Source organism: Eubalaena glacialis, chromosome 13 (assembly GCF_028564815.1).
Source record: "Eubalaena glacialis isolate mEubGla1 chromosome 13, mEubGla1.1.hap2.+ XY, whole genome shotgun sequence".
Classification (NCBI taxonomy): Eukaryota; Metazoa; Chordata; class Mammalia; order Artiodactyla; family Balaenidae; genus Eubalaena; species Eubalaena glacialis.
This window is the reverse complement of record NC_083728.1, coordinates 76,899,864-76,923,080: the sequence shown is the minus strand read 5'-3', so window position 1 is coordinate 76,923,080 and position 23,217 is coordinate 76,899,864. Positions and strand designations below refer to the sequence as shown.

The window sequence follows — 23,217 nt, the reverse complement described above, 5'->3', positions numbered from 1 at the left end:
TAACCATCAAGAAAAAATTATAGCGTGTCGGCACGTAGGCACTGCAAGAGCACTGCCAAGTCTATTACCAACGCGGATCTACCCACATCACTTTCTTTAGGTGGGGACCTCGTTTTGATTTTCTGAAAGAAATGCTGCTTTTAATTATGTCCATTTTTAGAACACCACAAAATATCCACAAGAGACCCCAAATACACTAATATTTCTCCCCTTAAATTGCCTCCTTCAGAATTGACTGCCCTGTCCTTTGTAAGGGAGGCTTAGTCCTGTTTGGAAGAGCAGTGAGGGAACCATTTTTTGATCCTCTGGACCCTTTCTAGCAGCAGACATAGTAAGGGTCCAAAGTGTGCCCCATGGCACTGGTTAGCTCAGCCCCTGGAAACACCACCTGCACAGCGTTTGGCCAATTGTAGCACACCCTACTTGGAGCCACCAGCACAGCCCGCAGCTCCATATCCAACTAAATACCAAGTCCTGTTGATTCTCCCTCTCTTCGTTGGACCCATCAGCCAGCCTGATTCAGAACTGCTGTGGTGGACAGTTCCCTGCTCCTGCCCCACATCCTGTGTTCTGTGAGGTCTCTGCTTTGCCTTCTCCAAAGCTGTGCTGGGCAATATGATGGCCACTCCCACATATGACTATATAAATTTAAGTTCATTAAAATTAAGTAAAATGAAAAATTCAGTTTCTCAGTCGCACTGGCTGCACTTCACGTGCTGAGTGGCCACGTGTGGCTGGCTAGTGGCTACCATATTGGACAGCATCCATGTAGAACATCTCCCTTATTGCAGAAAGTTCTATTAGACGACAGTGCTTCAAAGCCTCCAAAGGTCACTCGGCTGTGTGTATATACTACTCAGATGTGTGGGGACCCCTGGGGGCCGTCTCCAACCAATGGGGGATGAGAGTTGGAGGATAAATTACCCAGGCTCCCTGTCCTCCAGTGGGCCAATTCTGTCTCCAGTGGGCAGTTTACTTGGTTCTTCAGATGGTTCCCAGTGAGACTGAGCTCCAGGCGCCCACAGGGGGAATCTGCTCCCTGGCATACCCTTTATAGGCTCATCTCCTTTTCTTGCCTCCCTTTCCCAGCTTCCCCATGGTGCTTCCTGAGATCATCTCCCAAATAAACTACCTGTATCCAAGTCCATGTCTGTAGTCTGCTTTTAGGGCAGCCCTGACCATGACACCTTGGATTTGTACATTTCTCTCCACTTCCAGTGCATCCGCCTCAGTGCAGACCCCCGTCTCCTTTTATCCGGACGATGGTGACTGCCTCCTTATCAGTCTTCTCGCCTCCCTTCTTGCCTTCTATCAGTTTTCCACACTGAAGCCAGAGGACAAGACAAATAACACAAATATGGATCACCTCACTAACCCCATGTTTCAACCATTTAATAACTCCTTGTTATGGGCTGAATTACATCCCCTCCCTCCAAATGCATGTGTTGCAGTCCTAATCCCCAGTAGCTCAGAATGTGACTGTACTTGGGGATACCATCTTTAAAGAGGTAAAGTTAACATGAGGTCATTGGGAGTGGGCCCTAATCCAATATGACTGCTGTCTTCAATCAGAAGAGATTAGGACACAGATACACGGAGGAAAGACCATGTGGGGACACAAGGAGAAGAGGGCCATCTACAAACCAAAGAGAGAGGCCTCAGAAGAAACCAACTCTGCTGACACCTTGATATCACACTTCTGAGCCTCAAGAACAGTGAGAACATAAATTTCTGTTGTTTAAGCCACTCAGTCTGTGGCACTTTGCTTTGGTAGTATGAGCTGACTAATACACGCCTCATTGTCCCAAGGACAGGGTCTAGATTCCTTAAAGTGGCTCTGAAGACTGGTATTATCCAGTCCTAATTTACACCCTCAGCCTCTTTCTTCCTAACTCTGAGTAACTGGAGTGTAGGTTAGTTCATCCAAAGCCAAGTCATCAAAAACAATTTGCCCCAAATTAGTCATCCTTCTAATGGTCAATTTGCCAAAATTGTGAGGAAAAGATCTTAAACCAAGTCTAGGTTTAAGACTAGGGCCAGAACTAGGGTGAGGTAGGGGAGTTTAGAGGTTTTTTTTTTTCTTGTGGTTAAGAACAATCAATTAACCTTTTATTTTGAGATAATTGTAGATTCACATGCAGGTGTAAGAAATAGTACAGAGAGGGCCCATGTATACCCCTTTCCCAGGTTCCTCCAATGGCAATGACTTCCTTAACCACAGTACAAATCACAACCAGAACACTGACATTGCTATGGTCCAGATACAGAACATTTCCATCACCACAAGGATCTCTTATATTGCCCTTTCTCTGGCTACCACTAATCTGTTCTTTAGTTCTATAATTTTAGTATTTCAAGAATGTTATGTAAATGGAATCACACAGTATGTAACTTTTGAGATTTTTTTTTTTTTCCACTTAACGTAATACTCTGGAGATTCATCCAAGTTGTTACATGTATCAATAGTTTATTCCTTTCTGCTGCTGAGTAGTATTCCACCATATGGATGTACCACAGTTTGTTTATCCATTCACCAATTGAAAGACATCTGGAATGTATCACTATTATGAATAAAGTTGCTATGAACATTTGTATACAGGGTTTTGTGGGAACACACATTTTCATTTCTCTAGGATAAATGCCCAGGAGTATAATTGCTGGCTCATCTGGTAGTCACATGTGTATTTTTATAAGTAATTGTCAAACTGTTTCCCAGAGTGGCTGTATCATTTTACATTTCATGTATGAGTGATCCAAATTCTCCACACCCTCACCAGTATTTAGTTTTGTCACTAATTTCTATTTTAACCATTCAGACAGGTATGTAGTCTTGTGATTTTAATTTGCATTTCCCTAATGGCTAATGATGTTGGAACATCTTTTCATGTGCTTATTTGCCATCTGTATATCCTCTTTGGTGGAATTTTTGTTTATGTCTTTTGCCCTTTTTCTAATTAGATTGTTTGTTTTCTTATTATTGGATTTGATAATCCTTTACATATTTTAGATACTAGTCCTTTGTTGCATATGTGGTTTGCAAATGTTTTCTCCCAATCTGTAGCTTGTCTTTTCATTGTTTACAGAGTCTTTCACAGAGAAAAGGTTTTTTAATTTTTATGATGTTCAATGTATCACTTTTTTCTTTTTATGCGTTGTGCTGTCTTTCCTCTATCATTGTCAATGATCTTGATTTCTGTAGTTATGTAATAAGGCTTGAAATTAGGTAGACTTATTCCTCCCACTTCATTCTTCTTTTTCAAAATTGTTTTAATTATTCTAGTTCTTTGTCTTGCCATTTAAATTTTAGCATAATCTTGTCTACATCTACAAAAACTCTTTCTGTGATTTTGATAAGAATTGTGTTAAAACTGAATATCAAATTGGGATGAACTGATATCATTTCTATGTTGAGTTCTTCCGATCTGTGAAAATGGTATTTCTCTCCATTTATTTACATCCTCTTTGATTTCTTTCATCAGCATTTTGTAGTTTTCAGGATAAGAGTCCATACTGTATGTATTTTATTAGATTTACACTTAAGTATTTCATTTTGGGGGGGAGAGGGCAATTGAAAATGGTATAGTATCTTAAATTTCAGTGTCTATGTGTTCATTATTAGTATACAGAAATGCTAAACATTTTTGTATGTTTACCTTGTGTCCTGCAAACTTAGCTAACCTTCCTTATTGGCTTAGGAGTTTTTTCTTTTTCTTTCTTCTTCTTTTTTTAAAGATTCCTTGGCATTTTCTGTGTAGATAATCATGTCATCTGCAAATAGGGACTGTTTTATTTCTTCTTTTTGAACTATATGCATTTTATTTCCTTTCCTTGCTTAATTGCACGTGTTAGAAATTTTAGCACTATGTTGAATAAGAGTGGTGAGAGTGGACATCCTTGACTTTTTCCAGAACTTAGGGAGAAAGTATTAGGTCTTGCATCATTAGGTATAGTATTAGCTATAGTTTTTTTGTAGATGCTCTTTATGAAGTTGAGGAAATTCCCATTTATTTATAGTATTCTCAGAGGTTTTTTTTTCAAATCATGAATGAGTGTTGGATTTTGTCAAATGCTTTTCTTTATCAACTGATATGGCCATGTGATTTCTATTTGTTAGCTTGTTAATACAGATTATGTTGATTGATTTTCAAATATTGAATCAGCCTTGCATCACTTGAATAAACCACACTTGGTCAAGGTGTGTCCTTTTTTCTTATATATTGCTGAATTCTATCTGCTGATATTTTATTAAGGGTTTTTGCATCTCTATTCATGAGGAATAATGATCTGTAGTTTTCTTTCTGTTGTACTGTTTTTGTCTGATATTGGTGTCAATGAAATACTAGCTTCATAAAATGAAGTGGAAGTGCCCTCTCTTCTATTTTCTGGAAGAGATTGTGTAGAATTATGATTACTTTTTCTTTAAATACTTGATAAAATTCTGCAGTGAAACCATCTAAGCCTGGAGACTTCTTCTTTTGGGGAATTTTAAAATTATAAATTCACTTTTCTTAGCAGTTCCAGGTCTATTCAAATTACCTATTTCATTTTGAGTGAGTTTAGGTAGTTTGTGTTTTTCAAGAAATTGGTTCCTTTTATTTGTTACCAGCTTTCTGTATGTAGATTGTATGTGTTGTTTGTACTATTCCTTTATTATTATCCTTTTGATGTTTGCAGGGTCTGTAGTGATATCGCTGTTCCATTCCTAAATTTGGCAATTTGTGTCTTCTCTCTTTTTGCTTTGTCAGTCTTCCTAGAAGTTTATCAATTTTATTGATTTTTTTAAAGAACCAGATTTTTGTTTTATTGATTTTTCCCTATTGTTTTTGTTTTCAGTTTTGATTTCTGTTTTTATATTTCTTCTGCTTTCTTTGGGTTTATTTTGCTCTTTTTTCTAGGTTCTTAGATCTGAGAGTTTTACTCTTTTTTCATGTAAGTATTTAATGCTATGAATTCTCTCTCGACATTTATCTGTGTCCACAAATTTTGTCATACTGTGTTTTCATTTTCATTCAATTCCATATATTTTAAAATTTCCCTTGAGACTTCCACTTTGACTCATGGATTATTTAAAAGTGCGTTGTTTAGTTTTCAAAAGCTTAGGAATTTTGCTGTTCTACTTCTGTTATTGATTTCTAGTTTGATTCTACTACAGTCAGAGAACACGCTCTGTATGATTTAATGCTTTTAAATTTATTGAGGTTTGTTTTGACGCCTAGGATATGATCTATTTGGGTATATGTTTTGTGAGCACTTGAATGTGTATTATGTTGATGTTGGGTGGAGTGTTCTATAAATGTCAACTAAATTCTGCTGGTTGATGATATTGTTGAGTTCTTCTGACTAGAAGAAGATTTTGTTGATTTTCTGAATAGTTGTTTTATCAGTTGTTGAGAGGGGGTGTTGATGTCTCCAATTGTGCTCGTGTATCTATTTCTCCTTTCAATTCTATCAGGTTTTGCAGTACATATTTTGTAGCTCTGTTTGGTGCATACATATTTAGGATTGTTATGTCTTCGTGGTAGATTCTTTTATCTTTGTGTGGTGTTCCCTTCTGTCTCTGGTAATTATTTTTGCTCTGAATTATACTTTATCTTGATTTTTCAGTTAAAATTTTCAGGATGCATATACTTCCATACTTTTATTTTTAACTTACCTATATTGTTATATTTGAAAGGAGTTTCTTGTTGAGAGCATGTAGTTAGGTCACTCTGACAAACTCTGTCTTTTAATTGATGTATTTAGGCTACTTATATTTAATGTAATTACTGCTGTGTTAAGGCTTAAGTTTGTCTTTTTATTTTTTGTTTTCTGTTTGTTCTCTTTTTTCATTTCTCTCTTTTCTTTTTCCTGCCTTCCTGTAGGTTACTTGAACAATTTTTAGAATTCTATTTTGATTAATCTATAATGTTTTTGAGTATGTATCTTTTTTTTAGTGGTTTCTCTGGGTATACATTATCTATATATGTCATTTATTTTACAGTCTACTGGTGTCAATATTTATCAATTCAAGTGAAATATAGAAAACATATATGTATGTAACATATGTATATGTGTGTTTATATAGCCTGTGCTTGTCTCTGTTTCAGACAAAGGTGACCGTATTGCTGATGGGGTGGTTATGTAGTAGATTCTATATTTCTATGTGTTGTAGAAGGTTTTTTTTAAATTAATTAATTTATTTATTTTTGGCTGCGTTGGGTCTTTGTTGCTGCGCACAGGCTTTCTCTAGTTGTGGCGAGTGGGAGCTACTCTTCGTTGTGGTGCGCTGGCTTCTGATTGCGGTGGCTTCTCTTGTTGCGGAGCAAGGGCTCTAGGTGTGCAGGCTTCAGTAGTTGTGGCTCGTGGGCTCTAGAGCGCAGGCTCAGTAGTTGTGGCGCACAGGCTTAGTTGCTCCGTGGCATGTGGGATCTTCCCAGACCAGGGCTCGAACCCGTGTTCCCTGCATTGGCAGGTGGATTCTTAACCACTGCGCCACCAGGGAAGTCCCACAAGTTTTGTTTTTTTATTGAGGAATTATGTATAGTAAAGGGCACAAATCTTAAATGTTTAGCCTGATGATATTTTTTTAATATAACCACCACCAAGAAAAAGATATAGAATATTTATAACACCCCAGGAGGTTCCCTTGTGCCCTCTTGCAGTTGATACTCCCCAAAGATAACTCATACTATGGTCTCTATCACCATGGATAAACTTTTTTGTAAACAGAATCCTATAGTATATACTCTTTTGTGTATGGCTTCTTTTGCTAAATGTTATTCCTATGAGATTCATCGATGTTGTTATGTGTGGCAATATTCATTCTTTTTTCACTGCTGCACAATATTCCATGGTATGAGTGTGCCACAATTTGTCCATTTTACTGTTGGTGGAGATTTTTTTTTCCAGTTTGGAGTTATGAACATTTTCCAGTTGGATCTATGATCATTTTGTACATTCCTTTTGGTGGAGGTAGCAATCATTTCTCTTGGATATATACCCAGGATTGGAATTGCCAGGTCAAAGGGTAGGGATATATTTAGATTTGGCAGATACTATCAAAAAATCTCCCCAAATGGATGTGCCATTTTACACTCCACTAGCAGTGTATGAGAGCTCCCATTGCTGCAGAGTCTTGTCACCATTTGGTATTGTAAGGCATTAATTTCAGACATTCTGGTGTGGGTGTAGTGGATTCTTAGTTTGGTTTTAAGTTCCCTAATGACAGAGGCCCCAGACTCAATGTTTCTACTAAGCCACACCCTCCCTGCTGGCCACATCTGATTGGCCCAGGATGTAAACCTGACAGTATGCAGCGCCAATCAGAATTTGGAATTGAGACGTAAGCGGTGCCAGTCAGGCTGCTGAGACCTTGAAAAAGGACTTGAAAACCAGGGAGCCGTGCAGTGTCCATCTTTATCCACAGAAAAGCCAAGAAAGCCACTTTGCAGAGAGAGGAGAGGGAAAGAAATGCAGGGAGGGACAGGAAGAGGAGATGTTGGAGTTCTGGAGAAGAAGTGGACATTGAGAGAAGCAGTGCTTCTGGCCCGTGAGGCTCCGCTAGACCCGGCCCAGGGTCCTGCGTCCTGTGAGAGACCGCCCCGTCCTCAGTAAGCTGTTCCTTTTCTCCCTCACTTCCTCCTTTTGCCTCAATCCCTTTTGAGTGGATTTTTTTCCCTTGCAACTGAAGAGGCTTGAAAAAGAAGTGTTTTCTCTGTTTCCTTTCTGTCCTTCCCCTTTTCCTTAGCAAGTCTTTTTGAAAATGTTAGCCTCTCGCTCAGCAGAGGGAAAGGGAAAGGGGGGCTGGCACTTGTTGGTCTCTCACTGTGTGTCAGGCTCGTCATGGGCACACAACCCCATGGGGGAGGGACTGGCGTTACCCTATTTCACAGATGTGGCAAACGAGAGGCAGAGAGGATAGGGGTAGTTCAGCTGGGGACGCCATCCCAGGCTGGCCTGGCTGTGCAGCCTGGGTCCTCTATTCAGCCAGGCTCCAGCACCACCACCATGCCCTTTGTCCATGATTGAGTCTGAGTGTTAAAGGTGGCACACACACGCCTTCTGTCACTGCTTTTAGAGTTTGTCTCCTACCCCTCCTCCCACCTGCCACCACCGAGACCTGGGCGGTCTAGTCTGTATTACAGTAAAGGAGAGCAGTCCCTACGGGGACTCCAGAGATCTCCCCAGTTCCACTGTCACACCTCCCGAATTTCACCTCATCCATATCTCCCTTTCATCAGTGCCTTGTTGCAAACGCTCTTTGAAAGTAACATAATTTGCTTCCAGAAACTTCTTCCTTGTATGTGACTAAAATCCCAGTTGACACCATTGTGTCAAGATAGAGAATGTACTGGCCATGGAGTCGTATAGACTTGAGTCCTAATCCCGTTCTCCTGAGCTGTGAGCTGTGGAACCACGGGCCTCTCTGAGCCTCAGTTTCGTCATCTCTAAGATGGGGATGAGAAATATTACCCCGTGGAGTTTTTGTAAGACTTAAATAAGTAAAAGTAAAGTGTTTAGCCTCCCTCTTGGCACATAAGCGACCAATACATAGTAATTGTTTTTGCTTTTATTGTAGTTTCTTTTGTCCTGGGAGTTCCTGATAACAGGAAACTGTTAAGTACCTGTTCTCTACGTGGGCTTAATGTTCTCCGTCTGGCTGTTGCTGCAGCCAAACACCCCCGTGACCCCCTTGAAATGCCTCATCAGCAAGTCCAGCCTCTCTTTGGGAATTTCAGGGCAGGATCACTAGCTATGAGGCCTTGGCTTGTTGCAGATGCAGAGAAAACAAATATTGTTTTAGAAACATTAATAATTGAGAGGTTTTTCAGCAGAGAATTGGCCAGCATTAGAAGATTGAAAATTAAGGCTAGGACACTACCTCAAGCAGATTTCCTGATGAATAATTCATGGAGCCAGTGCCTACGAAGACCTAGAAGAGAAAATACCTTCTGTATTGTCTGTCCTCCCCACCACTGCCACCAGCCCCGTCAGTCACCTCGACGTTTTCCTGACCCCTCGGTGAGGGAAGGGGCATTTGGGAAAGTAAATAAGAGCCAAGAACACAGCAGAGTCCTGATTTGAGTTTTCATTGGAGTTTTGCCTGCATGTTGCTGTGTGACCATTGATAAATTCTGTCCCTCTCTGAGTAGAAGTCCTGCCATCTTTGAACTGACTCTGATGCTTTGAAATCCACATGATGAAAGGGACTTTGAGCACCCACTGAGGCCTCTGTTTCCAGGGAGATCTGTACCCCAAAGCCTTTGTGGAAGGGGTTTATTCCATTTACAGACCTCCTTTCTTCCTTTAGCACACATTTGAGTGGCTGCTCTGTGCTAAGTGCTGGGGATATTGCCCCCACAGAGGAGAAAGCTGCCAAGGAAGTGGACAATTACAGCCCAGAAGGACTTGGACAAAGATGGAGCAAAGCAGAAGGTCGTGAGAGTACAGGGAATGGACACCTAAATTCAGCCTGGGGTGAGATCAGGGAAGGTGCAGGGGACACCTGAATTGAGTCCTCTGGAGACAGTTGGGGAGGAAAAGAAGGGAAGGAGGGTGTTCCAGATTGAGAGAAAATTTGTAAAAATCCCCCGAAGAGAAGGAAAGGTACTTTTGTGGGGACTACGTGGGGTCATGGGCTTGTGTGGGAGGGGTTGGAGAAAAGGCTGGATCCTGGAAGGCATCAAGGTCAAGTTAAGGCATTTGCATTTGGTCTTTACCCTGAGGGCAAGGGGGAGGCCATTGAAGGTTTAAGCAAGGTGCTGGAAACGCGATTGGATTTGTTTTAAAAAGATCCTGGGACGGCTGGCTGGAGCACTTGGTCGTTCTTGTTTTCTATAGTTAACCCTCAGGGCATTGATTTAAACCCTTCTCACCCTGGTCAAGCTGATTGCCTGTCATCCTTTGCGGAAAAAAGTCATTCTTTATGTTTCTAAAGTCTGTCCAATCTCAAGCTGCCTTTTTGTTTCTGTTCATCCCTTACATCTGTTCTCGGGGGAGGGGGGGGCGTGGATAGGAGGGAGTTTGTGGGGGGTTCCCAAGAAGGACCTCCACTCACCTCTTTTGCCAACTTGTCAGCTCAAACCGGACACTGCCAAGTTCAGGGTAGGAAGCCAGCCAATCTCCAAGGAGAACTGGCTTCATAAACCAGACTTATTAGAGTGGAGGTCAGAAACTGGTGACTCCTAGGATAAATCTGGATCTATGGACATGTTTTGCCAGAACAAAAAAAAAAAAAAAAAGAAATAATATTTAAAAATAAGGAGATTTCTCACAAAAAGTCCAGTTTCCAATTTTCTGGAAATAGCAGACTCGTCAATACTGGTGCCACCTTCCTGCGAAGCAGCCATTGGCTGGTGCTAAGTGGTAACTTCTCCTGAGACAGGGCTCTGCGGGTCCCAGTTCACCCCAGTCCCGACTATCCCGTCACCTTCCTGTCCCGAGGCTGATGGCAGCTTCTGTCTGTCATGATCCTTGCACCACATTTTTCTTCTACCAACCAAGGAAGAAAGTGAGCCATTTTTTATTACATCTTAATCAAAAACAGAAAAAAAGTCAAAGGTAGACCTAGAGGGCCATGTATTTCAAGACAAATGGAAGAGCACATATTTCTTGATGGAAATAAAAAATAATTACTTGATACATAAAGCCAAATTTATCTATCTGGGTTGGAAGAGTCCAGCCTAAGATGCTTTGACAAGTAACGGGGACTCGTGTGGTCCCTCACTCTTGTCTTGGGCCTGGGCCTGGCACTCGTGGGTTTGTGACCCCTGGTTTGAGCCTCAGAGGACTGATGAGACGTGGTTTCAGAATCCCAAGTGCCAGAACCATCTTTTCCACTGTTCTTCCCAGATCCCTGTGGCCTGGGGCTCCAGGTGGGGGACAGATGGCTCGGGTCTTGCCCACTGCCCAGCCTTCTGTGCAAGCTCAGCCTCTATCTGCGCACGTGTCTCCTTTCGTTTGAGGTGGGGTTGGGAGAATGGTTTCAAGTACTTTTACAGATATATATAAAAGCCATTGATCTAGCAGAGCCCCGTCATGTAACTCTGGAGTAAACGAAGGCCAGAGAAGGCGACTGACCTACCCGTTGTCACTGCGTGGTCTGAGTAGAAATGGCCCGTCCCTCCCTCCCCTCCCCCCTGTCTTCCCAGACTGAGTGAGGGCCTCACACCGCCTCTGGCTCCATCATCTCCTCTGCTGCACTGTCTACCCATCTGCCTCTCCCTCTAGCCCAGGGCTGCAAACTCAACGGCTTACAGGCCATGCAAAAAATAAGTTTGGAGTAGAAGGACCTCCGCTCCAGCTGCTTGTTGCCAGGTGGGGACGTAGCCAGATCTCAGGCAGACGGCCATTTGGATCTTTAAGTGAAATCTGCGTGCTGATGCTTTCTGACTTCCGGCCCAGGAGCAACCTGAAGGCAGAAATGGTCTCATTCTGGTTTGGTTCTCTGACATCTAGCCCAGGGCTCAGCACCTAGTGAATACTGAATGCGTGAATGAGTTGAATTCCGTCTTTCCTCTTCAAGTTCTTATTTCATCATTCAACAGACATTTATCACCATCTGCTCTGTGCCAGGCCCTGAGCTAAGGGCTGGGGCTGGAGGTGGGGTGGAGGGTGGGAGGTGGGCAGAAAGACAGGTAAACTAGCAACTAGCGGGACACACCCTGAGCTGGGAGCTGCCTGGGAGGAGAGTCAGGCCAGCCCCAGGGTCTGCTGCAGAAATAGCCACCATTTATTGATGGCCGACCGTGTGCATTGAGACAGGTGTGCTTGACACAGATTACCCTGGAGGTACTATTTCCATCCCATTTTACAGGTGAGAACACTGAGGATTAGAGAGGTGTGTGGCAGAGCCGACACTTGTGCCCAGGGGTGCTGAACCCCGTCTGTCCTCTAAGTTGCTGTGAATTCTAGGATTAGAATGAGGCCACTCTGTGCTCATACAGCTGATGTGATATGGAAGTGAAGGATTTTCTTTAGAAAGAAACGGATTCCAGGCAAGTTTTCATAAACCACAACTGACAATCCATTGAGGAGAGCAGGTGGTCCTAGGGACTCATATGAGCCCAAGAGGTAAGTCTGTCAACAGTCACTTTTTTGACCTTGCCAGACTTGGTGTGTGCGTGTGTGCGTGCGTGCGTGCACGTGTGTGTGTGTGTGTGTGAGAGAGAGAGAGACACTTTCAACCTCCATGGCTCTCACTTTTGACCTTTCATGTTTTAAGAACTAACATTACAGTCGAGGTTTGACGAGTTTCCACTGGCTGGCCTTGCAATGCTCAGATTCAATTCATTTATTCAAAAGTATGCATTGAGCACCCACTGTGTGCAAGGCTTGGCTCTAGGTGCTGGGGACACAAAGATGCCCCGACTGTGCAAAGGCTGTTCTGGGCTCTGGAGACCCAACAAAGAGCAAATTAGAGCCAGTCTCTGTCCTTGTGGAGCTAAAGGCAGATTTAAATCAAAGAATCACACAGGGAAGGGTCAAGTTACAACTTGAATGAAGTGCTGTGACCAGGAGGGGCACGGTGGCCTAAGAGCGTGTACCAGGGGCCAGGGAAACCTCTGCCAGGGGAGGGACACGTGAGCTGACTCTGAAGGAAGAGTGGGCAGTAACCAAGTGAGGGGCGCAGAGAACATTCTGGGTCCCAGACTTGCTGGTGCCGAGGCTCAGGGCGAGGGGGTCTGAGGAAGTGAAGGCACCACAGGGAGGAACAGATGAGGCCAGAATGGTCAGCAGAGGCCAGGCCCGTGGAGGTCACGGGGAGAATTCTGTTCTTTATCCTGAAAGCAAGGGGCCAATAGCAGAGCAGTAGCAGTTAGCTTTATCTGTGCAACAAACTAGCCCCAAAGAGAACGACTTGAAAAACCCGCTTTAGCTCAGGAGGCTGTCGGTCCGCAGTTTGGCTTGGCTCAGTGGGTGGTGGTTGTGGTCTGGGTCAGGCTCAGCTGATCTGGGCTGAGCTTGTTCATGTGTCTGTGGTCACTGGTGGGTCACGTGGGGCTGGCTGGTTTATGACGGCCTTGACAGGGATGGCTGGGGGGCCTGGGGATTCTTTCATCATGTAACAGCCTGGCCCAGCTTGATCCCGTGATAGCTGTGGAGAGTGAAGAGTGTGTAAGCAGAAACTGCAAGGGCCCTGAAGACCTAGACTTGGAGCTGCAGAGCATCACTTTCTGTCAGATCACAAGATCAACCCAGATTCAGGTGATGGAGAAATAGACTCCTCCTCTTAGTGGGAGGGGTTGCTAGGTATTGGGGCCATTTTCGCCAGATACCCCAAAGGTCGTAAGTGAAAGGGTGATGTTATTAGAAGGTAAAAAGCGGAGAATTGATTGTGGGCAGTTTGTACCTCAATATCCATTCCTTCCTCCCCTACCAGTAACAGAATGCCAATTTCATTTCTACACATTGCTTCCTAGAATAAAGACCAAATTTCCTCACCTCTCTTACCGTTAGGTATAACCCTGTTGTATGGGACTTTTAGGAAGCCTTTTTTAAAAAAGAAGGGCCAAGCTTTTCTTCCCTCCTTCCTCCCCTGCTCTCCTTGATGTTGGATGGAGATGTGTTGGATGGAGATGTGTTGGATGGAGCTTGGGCAGCCATCTTGGACCATGAGCACGAGCGTCTCATCCTAAGGATGGTGGGAATGGAGATCTGGAAGGAGCTGAGCTCCTGACCACTGTGTGGAGCCACCATACCAACCTGACTACCTGCCTGGCATTGCCACTAGTGACTGACAGCTGTCCCTTCTCTGGAGAATTGCTCTTAGTTGGATGGGAGCTATTCCACCAGGGAGGTTATGTTCCCCTCACCCAGGCATGGAGGCATGAAGGGCCCTCCCCTTTTGATCGAAGGTGGGACCAGCTCTGAGTTGCAATTGACACTGTAGAACACCCCCCCTTGCCCTCCTCCCACTCCCTCCCCCTCACCGTGAGATCAGCCTGAGGCCGTTCTCCAGCCCCTTCCCTTCCCCAACCTGCTTTCCTCTTCCTTTTTCCTTGGAACAAGAACCCCCATCTCAGGCTCTGCTTCTAGGGGACCTGACCTTGGATGCCCTACTCCCCCTCCCTGCCCATTAGGAGCCGTGGACTGAGAATCCGGCTTACCCAGCAAGCTCCTGGCTCAGAAAGAACCATACTCGCCAGACTCCATCCATTTTACCCACTGGTTTTGGAGTGGGCAGAGGAGGAGAGGTCAGGAGCTTGAATCCAACAGACCAGGCACATCATAGCGTGAAAGATGACCTCCTTCCAGGCAGGGCTGGGGGACGGAGGCCAAGGGAGCACTGGGGAAGAGAGGTCCTGGATTCGGTCAGCATGTGAGGCCCACCAACCTGTCCTGCCTGCCCACTCCAGGCCTGTTTGAAGTCTGAGGGCTGCCGCGGTCTGCTGGACAGACAGCATTTGTAAGCAACTCTCTCCCCAGCCCAGTTAATAATTCAGGAGCCAGCGCCTGCAGCCAACCCATCATTCCAACTCTGTTGCACCCTGAACGCCGAGCTAGTGGACAGGAAAGAAAAAAATTTTCTTTCCGTGCCCACTTGAAAAATGATCCTCACTTCAAGCGCTTGCTGCGTGCCCAGTGCTGGGGTGAGAGGGAGCTGGGCCAACACACATCTGCTGGGCAGACAGTGAGAGAAGGATGGAGCTGTCCTGGGGGCTGGGGCGTGCACAGTAAGCGGTAGTTAACTTTTGAATCCTGAACTACATTTGTTTTTGGACAGTGGGCTGTAGTCGCTGGAGAATGGGCCTTGGAGGACCCAGCCTCTTCCTCTGATTCAGCCATGCATCCTTCACTCACTTGCCTGCTCACTCATTCATTCATTCATTCATTCATTCCGCGATCATTGGTGCCGCTGACAGGGATGGGGCCTCGAGGATACAGATGGGGTGGGGCCGGGAATTCCCTGGCAGTCCAGTGGTTAAGACTCGATGCTTTCACTGCCGTGGGCCCGGGTTCGATCCCTGGTCAGGGAACTAAGATCCCACAAGCCATGTGGCACGGCCAAAAAAAAAAAAACTCAGATGGGGTGGGAGTGGCACCTCCCCTCAGGGAGACAGACACATCCAGTGGGAGGCATTATATTTAGGGGCCTGAGACAAGAAACAGCTGGCTGGGGGCCCTGTGTTTGGTGTGGCCTGTGGCCTGGGTTTGCTGGGGGGCCCGATGAGTCCAAAGCACAGAGGGAAGGGTAGAGAGGCCAGTGGTTAAGATCATGGACTCTGGAGCCACACTGCCTGTGTTCAAATCCCAGCCCTGCCAACTAACTCACACAGTGTTAGCCTTTCTGTGCCTCAGTTTCCCCATATGTAAAATGGAGTTAATAATGGGAGGCTGAAACAAACTTCCTCATATTGTTAAGATAATGAACAGGGAGCTAGATCATTAAAATGAAAAACCAAAGCTCTAGCAAATACAAAGTTCCGGTAAAGCAAAGCTTCCTTTAGAAAATAAGTTGGCAGTTTCCTATAAATTGAAGCACGCTTACACGCCACCCAACCATCTTCTCCTAGATATTCACCCAAGTGAAATGATAAACTTATGTTCGCACAAAATCCGGTACATAAACATTTATTAGTCAATTCATCACCTCCCCAAATGGAAACAACCAGAATGCCTCTCAACCAGAGGACTGATAAACCATGGACCCTACTCAGGACGAACATAAACGATGTTGGTGGGTCACAAATGCATTAGCTAAGTGAAAGCAGCCAGGCTCAAACTGTGATTCCATGTACGTGACATTCTGGAAAACTGTAGGGACAGAAAACTGGTCAGTGATTGTGGAGGTGGGAGGAGGGACGGATATAAAGGGGCATGAGGGGATTTTGGGGGGTGATGATGGAACTAGTTGGTATTCTGGGGGTGATGGTGGATCACCATGACTGCATGTGTGTGTTTGTCAAAAAGCATAGTACTGTACACTAAAAAAGGGTGAATTATATTGTATGGAAGTTATACTGCACGCAGATTATGGCAGGCAGAGGGAAGAGTGTGTGCAAAGGCCCAGAGGCTTGAACTCAGGTTTGTGACAGTACCTAGAGCGTTAGGAGGAAGTAGCCGGAGTTGAGGTAGGGAAAACATACTTAGGTCAGTTTGTGAAGAGCCAGGAAGTTCGGGGAGACTGTCCTCCAAAGGCGTGCTCATGCTTGAGGGGAAGGAACCCACCCGTCCAGACACGTGGCACCCTCAAACCCAGAAAAACTCACCCCTCCTCAAACCCAACTGCTGAACCATCTTGACTCCTAAGCAGATGCTCTATTAAGCAGTCTAATTTGTGCCTGTGAGTGAAACAAGGCAGAAACCACTGTGCCCATTTTACAGATGGGCAAGAAAAGGGAAGGGACCAAACAGTGTCTATTACTAGCCAGGTACTTAAAATACGTTTTCGTGTAATCCACGTAACCATCCTATCCATGTATGAGATAGGGGTGACTGGTCTCATTTTCCATATGAGCAAGCTGAGGCTCAGAAAGTGTGAGGATTTTGCTTAGAAGCAGCAGAGTTGGTAGCTAAGCCCTACTCCTTCCACGGTTCTTCAGTATGATCGTGGCCCACTGTCATGGTAGCCGTGCCAGGAAAGCGTACAGACTCACACACACACACACACACACACACACACACATAGCCTCTCCAGACACCTTTTATTGTCTTTGGTGCCCCCTCAGCTTTTCTTCTGGTACCCAGTGGATGTCTTCATGACTGTTCTGGCCTCTGTCCCTCCGAGGACACACTCATTCCCCCCATTCCCCCCCCCCCACAAGTCTATGTGATCAGCCCAGGGGAGTGCTTTATTGTCCTGAGAAGGGGCGGGGCAGAGACCTCAGCCCTCCCACCTACCTAGGGGTCATTCACTAAATGGCCCAGAGCTCACCCATTGCAGCCATTCTTGGCTGGGTTGGTCTCTGTCACCATGGGAAGCACTGTCCCAACCATCTCAACAAAGGATGATTCCTGGCCTCTCCTCTTGTCTCTCTGCCTCCTCTGAGATCCAACAGAGACACGGATGGACGTCAGGGAGCATTTGCTCCTGGGAAGGTCCTGGCCTGAAGCTGTCTGGAAACAGGGTTCAAAATGAAAGTGTAAAGCTTCCTTGGATGATGCTCCTCAGGGATGGGGCTCCATTGATGCAGTCGTCACAGTTGTCCTCTCTAGATGCTCCTGGCTCCTGTGGGCAGTGCGTGTCACAGAGCGTGCTTGGGACAGAGCCCCCTGGATAGCGCTCGCTTCAGCTGGCTCTCGACATGGACAGTCCCATCTGTGGTTGGTGGTTGTGTCTTCTGAGCTCATCATGGTTGGTGTCGGTTGTAGATGGTGTTCTCCACTTAGGATGGTTTCATTGTGGAAGCTTCTAACTTCAGATGGTTCTTAATACAGTTGACACTTGCCTTGAAAGCAGTTGTCCCCACTGATGAGTTTATGCACAGGTGATCCCACCAGCAATGGTTCTCAACAGAGATGGTTTTGCCATTGATGGATGCTGTCAGGGACGGCTTGTCACTGGGGTTCACAGGACTGACGTTATTGCCAATGGTGGTCTTAACACAGGTGGACCCAGCACTGATGGATCTTGATCGTATTCTTCCCGAGAATGGTTTTAAGTGTAGATGGTCTCATCATCGATTGCTGATTCTTGGTGTAGTTGGCTACGTATGACTCTTCTGCTGATGGTTGTTGCTACAGGTAGGGCTATCCATCGATGATTTTGACCAAGTGTGTACTTTTTAAAGGTCTTTCTTACTTTTGTTGGCAATAACCACTCTGGGTGAAGTCTGGGTTTGCTCTGTCCTCATGTCTGCATTTTTCGAGGTCCTAGTGGCGAATCTTCTCATAAAGGCATGCACACCTGGGCAGGCTGCTCACCCTTGGCGACCTGGTCCCTAGCATTCACATTGCCCCCAGCTTTGTCCCCCGGAAGACTGGTATTGCTCTGCAGCCCACTTTGCACATTGCCATCCACCCTGATGCTCTGGTAGCTGCTGGCCTGGCTGGAGGGAAGGCTGCCCGTGGAACTGACCAGCCCGCTGCTCACCTGGTAGTTTAGGGCGCTGCTGCCCAGGCTGATGAAACTGATGTCACTCAAGCTGCTGGCCCTGCTGTCCACGCTGCCGCCCGGCAGGCTGGTCTCACTTTTCCCTTCCAGCCTGCACGGTGCTGTCAGCTTGGCTGGCTAGCCGGCTCTTCAACTGGTTGGGAGAGTAGGTGGCGCAAACCTGGCTGGTCTGGGCGCCGCCTGCCTGGGTGCGGAGGCTTCTGTTCAACCGCACGATTCGACTGCTGCCTCCCAGCAGGCTGACCTCGCTGTTCTCCTCATCCCCCGCGTACCCGCTGCTCAACCGACTGACGTCACTGCCTCTCTCCAGGCTGGAGTGCTGCGGGCTCAGCGGCACGTTGCTCTCGCGGCTCCAGGTATTTCCCAGGTCACCACCAGAATCTCTCAGGGGCACCTGAGTGGCTCCTGTGTCATTGCATGGCCTCGCGGGGGAAGGGAGCTCTAAGCTGGGTGGCTGTAGACCTGGACCTTGGCCCTGAGCATTCCAGGCAGGAGACTCCCCTTGTCTACCCTGGAGGAAAGTAGGGGGCGGCTGACTTGGTTTCTCCAGGGGGAGGGGTTCCTGGAGGCCTCTCAGTGTTGGATGTGGTGTGTCTGGGCAGAGGAGGCTCAATTTATAAGGCTCCCCTTTAAAAGGGAGTGTTCTGATTGGCTGGCTCGGTTCCCATGGTGATGGTGCCTGTGAGGCGGGTGGGTGGGGTGGGAGGGAGAACAATGCTGGGCTGGCACCAAGTGCATTAGTGGCAGTTGGGCAGAAAAAGGGATCACGGCCAGAAGAGGTGAGAACCACTTTCAGAGAGGCCTGTGGCCTCTGCTTTGCCATGTCAGGAGACCTGGCCAAGCATCCCAGCCGAGACCCTTTTGAGCTGTGTTTCCTCACATCACTTCATCTTCTGAGCCGCTTACTCCTCGCTGAGCCACTTGTGAGGACTGCAGAGAATTTCACAGTCAGGAGTCTAACCTCAAGTTTTCCATGGCCCTGCCTGGTCAAGCTCTTGCTCTTAGCCTCATCCCCCGTCACACCCTACCCCGTCCTTACCTTGAATGCCCAGCCACATGGGCCACTTTCTTATTCTGAGCCCTTACCTGCCACAGGGCCTTTGCACTGGCAGTTCCCACCACCTGGAATGCTCTTTCCTCGGTCCCTTCAGGCTTCAGCTCCAGTGTCACTCATTAAGCTTTCCCTGGCCTCCCTAAGAAGATCCCTCTATTATTCTTCAGGTCACATCCTAATTTATGGGCCTTGTGGCTTTAATTATGATTTGCGATTATTTTTATGTATTGGTTATTTATTGCTGTTGGTTCCCTCTGCTGCAATGTCAACCTCACGAGGGCAGAGATTTTGATTTCTTATTTTCTGCTCTGCCGCTGATACCCAGCTTAGCGCCTGGCACATAACATAATAGATGCTCATTAAGCACTTACTGAATGAGTGAATCGACCACCTTCAGATGTATATTAGAACCACGCAGGGAGCTTTTTATGAGCGTTTGGATTTTTGAGGACAGTGGCTCTCCCTCGGCTGCTCATCAGGATCACCTGAGATCACCTGGGTCCCACTCCCAGCGGTTCTGATGAATTGGTCTGGGGTGAGACTTTGGCATCAGAATTTTGAAAAGCTCTCCAACGTGATTCCAACGTGCAGTCAGCATTGAGAACTGCTGTGGTGGGAGAGACGCTTGGCTACCTGTGCTTTTTTGTACGTGATTCTGTGTGCAAATCTGATTAAGTAGTACTGTAAGTGAGAACGCCAAGCGTGGCACTTATTAGCCGATACTTAATAGATGTTCACTGAATGACTGAATTAAGAAATTCATTGACCCCCCCCACTAAAGCGTTCATAGGTGGGTTTTAAGGACTCGGGGAATTCATTGAAGTTGTGTACAGAATTTGCACTGAGCTACAAGTATACTTTTTTCTCCCCTAAGGGAGGAGTCACAGTTTTCATCGCATTCTCCCGGGTGTCCGTGATCCTCAAAAGATCCAGAAGCATAAAGATTCAACGCAACTCTTGCCTAACACTTGGGAGAGGGATGGCCCTGGTGCTTAGCCTGACTGTGATGGGTCTGGAGTGGGCTGGCTGGCTCTGTTTGGGATGCAGGGTGAGGGGAGAAGGGAGGCGCTCCTTGGAGAGTGAGCGGCCCCGCCCCTTGGCAGTCAGCAGGGCCAGTCACCACTGTCGTGTTTATTATGAATTCCTTTCCCATTGCCCGGGGCCATTCAGCGTCCCTCTGCTGTACACAGAGGCATCTCTTTTGCTTGGGAAATTCTGATCCTTCCGGGGTATGAGGGCATCTCAGGGCTGTCTGACTTCTGGTTCCCACAATCCTGCATTCCCCACCAGGCACTGGCAGGGAAGGGGCAGAGCCATGACTTGGTGGTGATCCAGAGGAAGGGGCGTGGCGGGAGCCAGCTCTTGTAGGAAGCAGGGACAAGGTTTAGCTTTAGGGGCCGGGCAGGAAGGAGGCAGGGACCGACACCGAGCAGGTGGTCTGGGGCTCGTGACTGTCCCTGTCCCTTCATGAATGCAAAACAGGGCGGGTGCACCGATGCTGGGAATGGACGGTGAGCCTGTTGGGACTCATATTCCCTCCACTTCCCGCCCCACCTGCCCAGGTACGCTGCACTCCGAGCCTGCGGGCTGTAGGGAGCACCTGGGGACGTGTCCAGGATAAAGGGCAGAGAGCGCGCCAGTGAGGAGAGGGCTCTTCCTTTCCAGCACAGGTAACGTCGGGATCGGTGCCTGCGGATGCAGCAAGACCACGTGAATGGCCGGGGCTTGGCTCAGCACCCTCCTCCTGAAAGTCTCTCCTGGTCACCCTGGGGGTCTTGGGAAAGCGTCAGACCAGAGCTGGCTCACCCAGGTGCTGTTTCCTGGCATCCTCCGGGGACGCCGGTGCGCACGGCTCCAGTGGAGCAGCACCGCCCTGAGCTCGCGGCCCCAGTGCCACGCACATCTGGGGAGAAGCGGGTGGAAGCTGGTTTCTCCACGGGCTCCTTTCTCATCCTGGCGACCAGGTACCAGGCTGCTACTCCGGTTTCCAGCCTCCACTGCTATTTGCCCCCCGGAACCCTTCTCTCACCCAGGTGCACGGTCCGGCCTCTTTCTCCAGACTCCCTTTTCCCTCCCTCATGTATTTCAGTTTCTTCACACAGCTGACCGGTACCCCAGGACCTTAGCCTGACTCTGCGTCCCAGCCGAGGCTCAGACGGGAAGCCTAGCTGCAGTCACATTATCTGTGTGTCCTGGAGACCAGTGTCTGCCCTTCCCTGGTGTGACAGAGACAAAGCTATATGTTCACTGAACCATCTCGTTCCTCTCCTGGGACTGTAGGAAAAGTACGTTTCCACCCCCTCGTGTCTAGGTGGGGCCAACAGAACATGGGCAGAAGGGTTGGTCAGCGTCCTAGGCCTGGGATATCAGTGTCTCCTGTGCATCCTTGTTTTTCTTCCCTTTCTGCAGGGACCTTGGAAGCCACACGCTGAAGATGGCCGAGGCCCACGGTGGATGGAGCCTGGGTTCCTGGATGATCATGCGGAGAAGAACCCCCAGCCTCATCCAAACGCACCTGCGATGTCAGCGAGCAGTGGGCTATTTTTGTACTAAGCCACCGAAATTGGGGGGAGGGACGATTATTTGCTACCACGGCGGAGTCTGCTTTACACAGACTAATATATCATGTGCTTGGACGTTGCCGATGTGTTTCACTGGTTTGGCCTTATCTCTGAGGGTTTCTGTGGTGGGCTCTGGGGCTGTTTCCCTGCCCTACCATCTCCCCTCAGAATCCCAGCAGCCAAGTCCCCTGATGGGGGAAATACACTTGCTCAGATTTTGAGGATGGGAAAGAAAATCACCAGAGAGAGCTTCAGTAGCCCAGAAAACGGCCCAGCAGCCCCAGGCCTCCAACCCTAATATTTATTAACCTGAATTTACCCTGCAGAAACCCCCGGCTAAGTGAGGCATCAGTTCTCTGATGTGACACAGCATAACCACTCCTAACTCAGGGAGATGTTTTCTGGTTTTCATTCATTCATTCAACAACTCTTTCCTGAGCTCATGTTCCTTCTTTCCTTCTACCAGTACAGAGCACATGCCCTGTCTCAGGCAGTGTGTTAGCCCCTGCCTTCACGGATGGACAAAAAGATGTAAACGCATATCTGTTGTGTGATAGGAAAAGTTAGGGGGAGAATAAAGCAGAGCAAAAGGGTAGAGGATGATGGTGCGTGCGTGTGTGTGTGTGTGTGTGTGTGACATGTCATGTCTTTAGGCGTGTGGGAACTCGCTGTCCCTCAGTGAGTGACCTGACACAGGAAGAGGTCATAGAGGGAGCCACGGGGGCGCTGGGACCTTGTGGGCCCCGGTTAGGGCTTCAGGTTTTACTGTGAGTGAGTTGGGAGCTGTTGGAGACTTTTCAGCAAAGGAGGGACATGCGTGGACTCGAGTTTGAACAGGCCGCGGAGTGGAGAACAGTCTGGAGGGGCAGGCGTGGAGCAGGGAGCGAGCTGGGGCTTGTGTAGTAGTTGAGGGGGCGATGGGGATGGCCTGGACCAGGGAGAGGTAGTGGCGGTGCAGAGCAGTGGTTGGATCCCGGATGTATTTTGGAAGCAGGGCTCAGGATTTGCTGAGGGTTTGGATGTGGGGCTGAGAGGAAGGGCAGGGTCAAGGCCAGCTTGGGGTTCAGGAGCCTGTGTCAGAAAACAGGCAAGTCCCTCCTTGTGGACCTCACAGTTGAGAGTGGGAAGACAAGACTAATTTCAGGCAGTGAGAAGCACTTTGGAGGAAATAAAACAGGTGATGGAGCAAGTGGGAGGGTAGACAGCACAGTGCAGGGTAAATAGCATGACTGCCCTGCTCCACTGGGGCTCAGGCCAGAGGAGGGGCTTCAGACTCCGAGTGAGCTGCAGTTCCAATCCTGTGTCCACCATCTGAGGGATGTGCTGTGGCCATCTTAACCTCTGAACCTCAGTTTCCCTACCTGGGAAATGGAGCAGCAGCATCGGTGATGCCACTCCCCGAGCCCCGAGGGATGCTCCGCGGACAGACAGGAAGCATCAGCGCAGGGGCTGCCCCGTAGGCTCCATGGCCTGGCAGTGCTGCCCGCCCTCGTGGAACCTCTGCTTTAAGACAGAACACAGGTGCATGCATGAAAAAAATAAGTATGTGCACTGGCATATAAGTATAT

At 47.5% G+C, this 23,217-nt stretch overlaps 1 protein-coding gene across 1 annotated transcript; it reads right to left on the bottom strand.

Annotated features, from left to right (window-relative positions):
• Nucleotides 1–1,228: 1,228 nt before the first annotated feature.
• C13H16orf82 (chromosome 13 C16orf82 homolog) lies at nucleotides 1,229–18,772 on the bottom strand. The gene is given in 6 exon segments (XM_061209866.1): nucleotides 1,229–1,324; nucleotides 17,828–17,969; nucleotides 18,112–18,595; nucleotides 18,598–18,666; nucleotides 18,669–18,726; nucleotides 18,728–18,772. Coding segments are annotated over 6 exon segments (894 nt in total).
• Nucleotides 18,773–23,217: the final 4,445 nt, after the last annotated feature.